The sequence below is a fragment of the Rhea americana genome, unplaced genomic scaffold (genome assembly GCF_003343005.1).
Source record: "Rhea americana isolate MKP2758 unplaced genomic scaffold, rheAme1 scaffold_465, whole genome shotgun sequence".
In the NCBI taxonomy this organism is placed as follows: Eukaryota; Metazoa; Chordata; class Aves; order Rheiformes; family Rheidae; genus Rhea; species Rhea americana.
In genome coordinates, this window is record NW_028186607.1 from 8,819 (window position 1) to 18,744 (window position 9,926).

Below are 9,926 nucleotides of genomic sequence, written 5' to 3' on the forward strand. Positions count from 1 at the left end.
TGGTCTCAATATTGGGGATAAATGCAGGAAAAGCACCTTGTCTGTAGATTTTAATTGCAGAATATAAACAGAGTTTTTATAGAAATGAGTAGATCTGAGGCAATTAAGGGATGATTAGAATTAAATGACTCTTTTATGATACTGTGAAACTTCAATCCGTTTTGCTGATTGCATTTACACTTAATTTTCTCTAGTTAGTGTGAGGGGAAGAATTTGTAAAGCTACAGTGAACCTGCTCTCTTAAGTTACAGTAAGTACTGTTAAGCATTTGTCTGGGTTGGATTATAGACCTAAATGTGCTCAGATACCTCCGAACATGCAGTGGGAGCTATGAAGTGTGTACCTGCTCCCTGAAGAGCCAAGGAAATTGTGTTTTGTCTCATGAGAATGAAACTGCAACAAAAAGATGCTAAAACTATCAGTAAAAATTATCTTTTGTTCTGTAAAAGAAACATGTAAGAAATAAGCTGGTATATACAATTCATTTTTTTTWWAAAAAAGTTCCAAAACAAGGATAGTGACAGTATTTTGCAAACTACTTTTGACAGTAGTATATTCTGTGAAATGTCTAGATACTTTTTTCTCTCCTTGTGGGTTTATACTGACCTCTCCTCTTTCTGCAACACTCTGCTGCAAAAGCAACAGTACAACAGCAAAGGAAGATGGGAGAAATGCAAAGAACAACAGGAATAAACAAGAAACCTAAGTCTACAGCCTCCCAAGCAGGTGCCTCATTATCTGAAGTGTAGTTCCTACCGCTGTAGTCTTTGGTATTGTTAAAGTGTTACTTACTGCTGTTCAGACAAGGAGGAGTGGGTACATGGAATAACACCTTGGGAGATTTATAGATCAAAGTTAAATGTACAGTCCTTTGATCTGAACTGGTGAGAGACTCAGTGCTTGTCTTCTTAGCAAAGTGATCATCCAGTAGAAAGGTTTCTGGCCTTAACAAAGTGGTAGCTTCAATTTTTTGGCCCATCAGGCTTGTACTAACGGTGTAACTGTCTGCTATTAAGCCATGGCTAGTGGTAGAAGATGGAGCTTCAGGTAGAAGAGAACTTGATGTTACATTATTTTGCTGGCATCTTTCTGGCTCAGTCATCCTTCTGCTGTTTTGCATTTTGTGTTTGTTCAGTGAGGAACGAGTATTTGGCTCTTTCGGTGTCAGTTTCTCAAAAATAAGAAGATCTGGATCAATCCCTATTAAATCATAAACAAATATTCTTTAGATACTCATCTTAGAACCTGAATCTTGAAAGCAGAGTATATCTTCCAGGTCCTTTCTCAAATGATGAATGGGAGAAAGGGGGGAGGTATTCTCTGAAATAGGTACATTAATGAAATATGAGAAAAAACTTTGATGCAATTTTAGCATTATGTGTATTACTTAAGAAGATCTTTCAGTGTAACGACTGACCTAGTAAAATTTTATCTTTTCTTACTGTTGATGTGTTTTCAGCCTTTCTGCACATAATATCTGATTACCTATTGTGATGTTGTACAAAATGGTGTTGATTCCTGCCTTGAGTATGCAGCTTTCCAATGCTGGGCAAGACATGTGCAGGCGGTTCATGTTCTTATGAGGAGCTCCATGGTAGAACACTGCTAGATTGCAGGAAACTATAACAAGAAAAGAATAAAGCTGAGTTTGTCAGCCTCATGACCCTTGCATTTTGCATGCCACTACATTATTTAACAGTAGAAGGGCTATAATGCTGGGGAGCTACATAGTGCTTTAAATCTGTAGTTCTCGTTATCTTAAAAATAATTAAACCCATGGTCAGAAAAGTGTAACTATTTAGGACTATTATTTTACATCTGGAGAAAAGGGGTAGAATGGCTACTTGAACTCCAAATGTATCTCTGATTAAATAAATTTACAGAATTGATACACTGTAGCTTGCAGTCTTTTGCTGCCAGTTTCCTCACATAATCCCTTCCATCACACCTCAGCTGCAGGGAATGGATCATTTTTAAAATGATCCATCTAGCATGATCTATCTAAATGATTTCTAAAATGAAAAGTAAAGCTATCAAGGAAGACACCTTTAAGCTGTTTTCTCCTATGGATACCTGTCTGCTTGAAACTGTATTGCAGTCACTTACTTCAGCCAGACTATTAAGTGACCATCTACTGAACTGCAGTAAGCAAGCAGCATTCTGCCCTATTGTCARTTCCCAGTCCTTTTCCTTGTTTGCCCTTGTGCTATTGGGCTCTGTGAACAAGTATACCAACTCAGTTTAGACAATTCTTGATTAATGTTTGGAAATTCAGTTCTATCTTTCCACATCAGAAGTCAGGGCTAAGATAATAATGAAGAAATACCTCAAATATTTGTCACCGAAACACAATTTTCAAAAACATAAAGATGCCTAAATTCCAATGATTTAAGATTTAGATTAAAAATAAGGCTTAGAAGTCAATTTAATCAGACGTTTTTGATAGTTTTATGTTTATCTGCATGCTAAAATATGTATGGTTAGTGTCATACTATATCAAAACCGATGCAAGATTCTTCTTTCAGAGTCTTACAATGTATCAAAAGGTAAATATCTAGTCAAAAGTTAATTTTCTTTTATGATATCAGTCTGCTTGGAGCAGGATAATAATTAGTTTTGGGGTTAATTAGAAGATGTTTTTGTTTTTTTATTTATTTTACCTAAATTTCTCTTCCTGCCTTGAATGTAATCTCCATAACTAACACAGCTACTTGCAATTAAAAAAGCATTGCCAGGACTGAGGAAAAATCAAATAGCAGAAAAGCCAGTAAATTACTAAAAATGCTAAAGATGATAACTTTTCTGACACTGATTGTGAGTCTCAGGCTTTGCACTTGAGAAAATTCTAGCATTCCTCCTGAGTCTCAGTTGGGCAATGTATTTATGAAACGAGCTTTTGAGATGAGATACTTATATTTATTTCTTAGTGTAACTCTCATTAAAATATGTGAATTACTAGAGCTGAAATGTTGCTTCAGGCAAGCATTTCCTAAGATAATTCAGTGATTTTTGTTAATACTGAAAAAAGAAGCATTTTAGTTATAGTATATTGATGTAGCACCATTAACAAAAAGCTTTATTTTACCTAAATTACTCAGAAGCTACCTAGCTTTATAAATGTATTCCATTTACTTAGGTGTTTATGCCAATCATTATTATCATATTTACAAGTAATTAAACTAATTTGTAATACTTCCCTGTATATAATGGAAAAATCATGCAACTCTTTCCATTTTATGTAATCCTAAAAAAAAGGCTTAACTATCCACATATGAAAAAAAGGAAGAAAATACACTAAATCCAGCCCTACTATCTTTTTTGTACTACTTACCTATTTTTTTTCAGTTAGAATCCTGCCTACTGCATCATACAGCAAATATACAGCTTGGAAACAAGTTTTTCAGTTATAATAAACTTATCTGCCATAGGAGAAAAGTATTGTTTTCAAAAAATGTGTGCTATGCAGTTTAAGTATTTGCAAAGCATTCTGTCTGTGTGAACAATACAGATTCAGCAGCTTTATGGAAATGATGGATGACAGACGTGCTACTGCAGAATTTGTATTGGCTTGTGCTTTTTAGCTACTTTGGGTATAAAGATCAAAGCTGTCTGCCTATCTGAAACAAAACAGTAATACCTACAGATAAAAATTGAATTCTTTAATTAAAGGTAGGTAGAGGTATGATTTGATATCAGCTCTAAAATGAAGAAGATAACCAACAATTTTTCCTTCCCTTGTATCATTTTTGTGTCCTATATCTAACTCTAGTTAAGCTTCATTATTTATTTGTCATAGGAACTTGTGCTTAGAGTATATTCTTAGGCCATTAAGCTTGGTACAAGGAAAGTTATGATTATACAAAAACCAAAAGATGATGTCTTGTGGAAGATAGTGATAATTTTATATGGATTATACAAACCTCTGGCTCTTTTGTATGCTAATTAGTCTACATTTTTATTCAAAAGATTACATATATTCTACAGGATTAAGGAGGCATCTTTAGTCATTACATAAATATTTTCATCTATTTCTTGAGGACTGTGAACATTTTTACAGGTGATATACAAACTACATTGGCTTCCATGGATAAGGCAATTTAAAATCCACTCATTATTTTTAAGAATTAGTGTCTAAATACAAAAGTAGTTCTAGGCATCACAAAACTTTTTTTTTTTTTTTTTAATAATTTTTAGCATAAATTAGAAGTTTAAAAGACAAAGCCCTTCAAATATTTGTATGAAATATGTATTATAGTATTGGATTTTCTGTGCTATCTCTTTTTCAAAGATTAATGCAAACTAATAATGTGATATTTTGAAGTCATTGTTTGAAAATCAAAATTTTGACATTTTTGTTCACATTGGTAATTTTTTACTGGAAAGAAAATTGTTCTTCATTTTCATCACATACTGTAGCAGTATGTACCTTTGCCTTCAGACCCAGACACACAGTGTTCTGGATTTTGTTAAAGAATGGAAGTTTTGTGCTAATAGCATATTTTATGTTTGTTTTTAGCATGATATACAAACACTATGCAGGTTTGCTAATATAAAGACTATCTTATTTAAGAACATATGAAAATAATGTATTTACTTCGACAGAGGAGAGAAATCTTCCAAAATTTCCCTACTTCCCATATTTGTGCAAAGTTGTAGGGTCTTTAGAAACTCCTTTTTTTCAGCACAACATACTACTAAAAATGTTTTCCATTTCAATAATTACTTTGTAACCTTTGAAAATACCATTAAATATTAAAAAAAAGAAATTTCTAATTTGAAGAACTTGGTTGTTTGTGGATACATTCTCTTTTGGATGTGTGATGGAATTGATTGCACAAAATAGAGTAAGAAAAATAAGTCACAAACTTTTTTTGGTAAGGAAGGCCTGTTCTTTGGTCAGGATAAAAGCTCCAAGAACATGCTATAAAACATTTTTTTATTGCTTTGAAGAGAGATAAGCAACAAATTTTATTGTTTGCTTTTAAATTATTTCAAAAAATTTTTGAGTTGTAAGATGACATTTTAGTAACTTTGCTTTTAGTGATAAGATAATAAAGAAAACCCTCTTATTAAACTTCTTATAAATCTTTATTTCTTGAAATCTAAATGAGGATATTTATTTACAGTAATGTTGGTGGTAGTGAAATCATGTGTCTCCTTGGGACTTTATCAGAATTACCAGCTGATTTAAAGTGTACCTTTGAAATGCCATCTAATGTCTATATATTTTTGCTAAGACTGTAACAAAATCGTATTTGACTACGTAAAAACAAGGTTCCAGGTAGCATTACTTATGTAATGCTGTAAGATGCCCAGTCCCTTGTTTAATGACAAAAAGTTCATTGACTAAATAGAAAAAAAAAAAAAACTGAAATGTATATAATAGCTATTTCATCACGATAATAAGACAGAAGCTGACTCCTCCCAGGAATGCCTCTGGCAATTATATTAGCTGTCTCAATGTTAGGTGATCAAGCTCGTATCTTTACTCATAATTCAAAATTTCCTCAAAACATACATTGACAATTTTTAGGAACAGGCAGGCCATTTTCATCATAGAATCATGGAATCATAGAATCACAGAATCACAGAATCAGTAAGGTTGGAAGGGACCTCTGGAGATCATCTAGTCCAAGTCCCCTGCTCAAGCAGGGTCACCTAGAGCATGTTAGACAGTATAGCATCCAGGCGGGCTTTGAATATCTCCAGAGAAGGAGACTCCACAACTTCTCTGGGCAACGTGTGCCAATGCTCTGTCACTCTCACAGTGAAGAAATTCCCCCTCACATTCAGGCAGAACTTCCTGTGGTTCAGTTTTTGCCCATTGTCTCTTGTCCTGTCACATGGGACAACGGAAAAGAGTTCAGACTCATTCCCTTGACACCCTCCCTTCAGGGACTTATACACATTGATAAGATCCCCTCCCCTTCTCCAGGCTAAAGACGCCCAGTTCTCACAGCCGTTCCTCATAGGGCAGATGCTCCAGCCCTTGGATCATCTTCGTAGTCCTATGCTGGGGAGCCCAGAACTGGACACAGTACTCGAGATGAGGCCTCAGCAGCGCTGAGCAGAGCAACAGGATCACCTCCCTCAACCTGCTGGCAACAGTCTTCCTAATACCTTGCAGGATACCATTGGCTTTCTTGGCCACAAGCGCATATTGCTGGCTCACGGTCAACTTGTCATCCACCAGCACTCCCAGGTCCTTCTCTGCAAAGCTGCTTTCCAGAAGGTCAGCCCCCAGCTTGTGCTGGTGCCTAGGGACTCTGCACTTGCCCTTGTTGAACCTCATAAGGTTCCTCTCCACCCAGTCTGTCCAGCTCTCCAGTTTTCTCTGAATGGCAGCACAGCCCTCAAGTGTATCAACCACTCCTCCCACCTTGGTATCATCAGCAAACTTGCTGAGAGTGCACTCTGACTCCCTCATCCAGGTCATTGATGAATAAGTTGAACAGGATGCGACCCAGTACTGAGCCCTGGGGGACGCCACTAGTCACAGGCCTCCAACTGGACTCCACGCCACTGATGACGACCGTCTGAGCTCTGACTTTCAGCCAGTTCTCAATCCACCTCACTGTCCACTCATCTAACTCACACTTCCTGAGCTTATCTAGGAGGATGTTATGGGAGACAGTGTCAAAAACCTTGCTGAAGTCAAGGCATACAACATCCATTGCTCTCCCCTCAGCTACCCARCCAGTYATTCTATCATAAAAGGCTACCAGGTTGGTTAAGCAGGATTTCCCCTTGGTGAATCTATGCTGACTAATCTTGATCTCCTTCTTTTCCTCCACATGCCTGGAGATGACATCCAGAACAAGCTGTTCCATCACCTTTCCAGGGATGGAGGTGAGGTGGACTGGCCTATAATTGCCTGGGTCCTCCTTCTTGTCCTTTTTGAAGACTGGAGTGACAGTGGCTTTCGTCGAGTCCTCAGGCACCTCTCCAGTTCTCCAGGACTTTTCAAAGATGATGGAGAGCAGCCTGGCAACAACATCCGCCAGCTCCCTCAGTACCCGTGGGTGCATCCCATCTGGGCCCGTGGATTTGTGGATGTCAGGCCTGCCCAGAAGGTCTCTAATCCTATCCTCCTCAACCAAAGGAAACTCTTCCTTTCTGCAGACTTTCTCCCCTACATCCAGGCTCCAGGATTCTTGAGGGCTGCCCTTAGCAGTGAAGACTGAAGCAAAGAAGGCATTCAGCAACTCTGCCTTCTCTGTATCCCTTGTCACCAGGGCCCCTGCTCCATTCAGTAGTGGGCCCACATTTTCCCTAGTCCTCCTCTTCCTACTGATGTATTTGAAGAATCCCTTCCTGTTGTCCTTAACATCCCATGCCAGACTCAATTCCAAATGGGCCTTAGCCTTTCTCGTCGCATCTCTACATACTCTGACTGCATTCCTATAATTCTCCCAAGTAGCCTGTCCCCTCTTCCACAGTCTGTGTACTTTCTTCCTCTGTCTGAACTTGGCCAGGAGCTCCTTGCTCACCCATGCAGGTCTCCTGCCCCCTTTGCTGGACTTCTTACTCATAGGGATACACCGCTCTTGAGCTTGGAGGAAGTGATGCTTGAATACTAGCCAGCTCTCCTGGACTCCCATTCCTTCTAAAGCCTTAACCCATGATATTCCTCCAAGTAGGTCTCTGAAGAGCCCAAAGTCTGCTCTCCTGAAGTCCAAGGTTGCAGTCCTGCTTGTTGCCTTACTTCTTTCCTGCAGGATCCTGAACTCCACCATCTCGTCATCACTGCAGCRAAGGCTGCCCCCAACCTTCACATCTCCAAGCAGTACTTGTTTGTTGGTTAGGACAAGGTCCAGCAGGACAGCCTTCCTCATAGGCTCCTCCACCATTTGTATCAAGCAGTTATCATCGATGCATTGCAGGAGCCTCCTGAACTGTTTGTGCCTTGCTGCATAGTCCCTCCAGCAGATGTCAGGGTGGTTGAAGTCTCCCATGAGAACCAGGGCCTGTGATTGTGGGGTTACTTCCAGCTGTCTATGGAAGGCCTCATTTACTTCCTCTTCCTGGTCAGATGACCTGTAGCAGACACCCACAACAGTGCCCTCCTGTTAGCCTGCCCTTTGATCTTCACCCCTAAGCTCTGGACTGCCTCCTCCTCCACCCCTAGGCAGAGCTCCATGCATTCCAGTTCATACTCCATATTCAAAAACCTTTCAAGACTTTTGAGTTTTGCAATCAAATTTAGGCACCACAGAGGCACTCTTCAGTGCACTCCTGGCAATATACTCCTGAAGTGTAGTGATACAGAGAAAGTATAGCTTTAAGGCTTCAGACAAGCAATGAAGGAGCAGAGGTGACCTCAGAAAGCCCTCCTGATGTCATGCGTAGCTTGGTGCCCAGCCCAAGGAGTGTGTGTGTGTGTGGGGGTGTCTGGTGGTCTGAAGAGACCCCGCTCTGGAGGGGCAGGGGCTGGGGTGGGCTGAGGGCGGCTCTCCTGGGGTGCTATCTGTGGGCCTTTTGGCTCGCCAGAGAGCAAGGATGTTCGTGTGCCAGGGGAAGTGCTCCCGGGCCTCGTGCCCAGCTCGTGGGCTCCAACTCCCCTCCCCATTCGGGCGATCTGCAGCAGGGTGGCTCCTGGGGTGTCCCTGGCTGTACCATAGACACCGTGGAGCCCCAGGCTGGGCACAGTGCTCCCGGCCTCCTGGCACAGTCTCACGAGTGCCAAACAGCAGGCAAAGCTTACTTCCCTCGAGGTGCTGGCCCCACTCACCTGCCCTAGGGAATGGATGCCTTCTTGTGATTTCAAGGAGGATTTCTAGAAAGGTCCCGTGTAGTAAGAAGTCTTTTTGTCTGGTTTCTCTTGCAGCATGCTTTGGCCTGGACTGGAAGCTACTAAACATGCTCCTTCGCTCATATGCAACTCACTGCTCTGCATTTACAGGACACTCAGGGTCTGCTGAGAGCTGCAGGCAAGGCAAAGCCAGGTGAGGTGGGCAGGGCCAGGCACAGGACTGCAGGCCAAGTGCCCCTGAGCTGGCTGCAGGGGAGAGAAGCAGAGGCATGTAGCTGAGGCGGGCACTGAAGGCCTGGGGCTGCACTGCTCTGGGGCTGCTGGGGCATTGGACAGGTGGGTGGGGCTGTGTTTGTGTGTGGAGGCCCCAGCTGGGCTGCTCAGGGCCATTAGGGCCTCTGAAGTGCCCTCCCCCCAGGCCTTGAGAGAGCAGTGCAAGTGCCTTCAGGGATGTGTGTGTGCCAGCATGGTCTGCCTGTGGGCCCTTGTCCCTAGCCATTTTGGCCTGGAGCAGCCACCCCTGAGGAACACATGCCTAGCACCAGGCAGCTGCTGGGCTCTTCCTTAGCTCTGGTGGAGCAGGGCTGTTGTGGACTTCTCTGCCTGCTGGAAGTTCTGGCTGTCAGTGGTAAAGCTTTTGCTTTTGGCGTACAATGTGTACGCCTCTCTCTGGCACTCTTGTTCTCATCTGTTTCCAAGGCATGTGGGAAGAGGCTGTGCGTGTCGTAGGGCTCCTGCAATCTTGTCACTGCTGCCTGAGAGCCTGGGCAGGTAGCCAATTGTGGTGCTGGGCAAGCAGTGCTGGGTGCAGCCAGAGGCTGGGCTTCCTTGGGCAGCAGGCTGCAGGGAAGCCRAGCAGATGCTGTAACTCGGTGGTGGGGGAGGTCTTCTGGGGGAAGCATGGTGCAGTGTTGCTGGATCCTGTTGGCAGTTCAGGGCCTGGCATGCCTTTTCCTGAGTGCCTGCCTTGCTTTGTTTTCTGGAAGGGAGGAGATGCAGGGGGGACTCTTAAGCTCGAGAGCTACGAGTCCAGATGCCTTGCCTCTGTGCCACATGTGCTCACCGTGACCTAGAGGCTAGGAAAGGAGGCCAAGCTCATCTCCCTGCTCTGCCCTTGCCCACTGGCAGCTTTTGCTCCCCTTTCAGCATAGTGTAGCTGCCCTGGCAGTCAGAC

At 42.2% G+C, this 9,926-nt stretch overlaps 1 protein-coding gene across 1 annotated transcript; it reads right to left on the reverse strand.

Moving 5' to 3' along the window:
- Nucleotides 1-568: 568 nt before the first annotated feature.
- On the reverse strand, nucleotides 569-9,654 carry LOC146589363 (MANSC domain-containing protein 4-like). The gene is given in 3 exon segments (XM_085316350.1): nucleotides 569-1,200; nucleotides 1,486-1,620; nucleotides 9,288-9,654. Coding segments are annotated over 3 exon segments (1,134 nt in total).
- Between the last annotated feature and the right edge of the window lie 272 nt (nucleotides 9,655-9,926).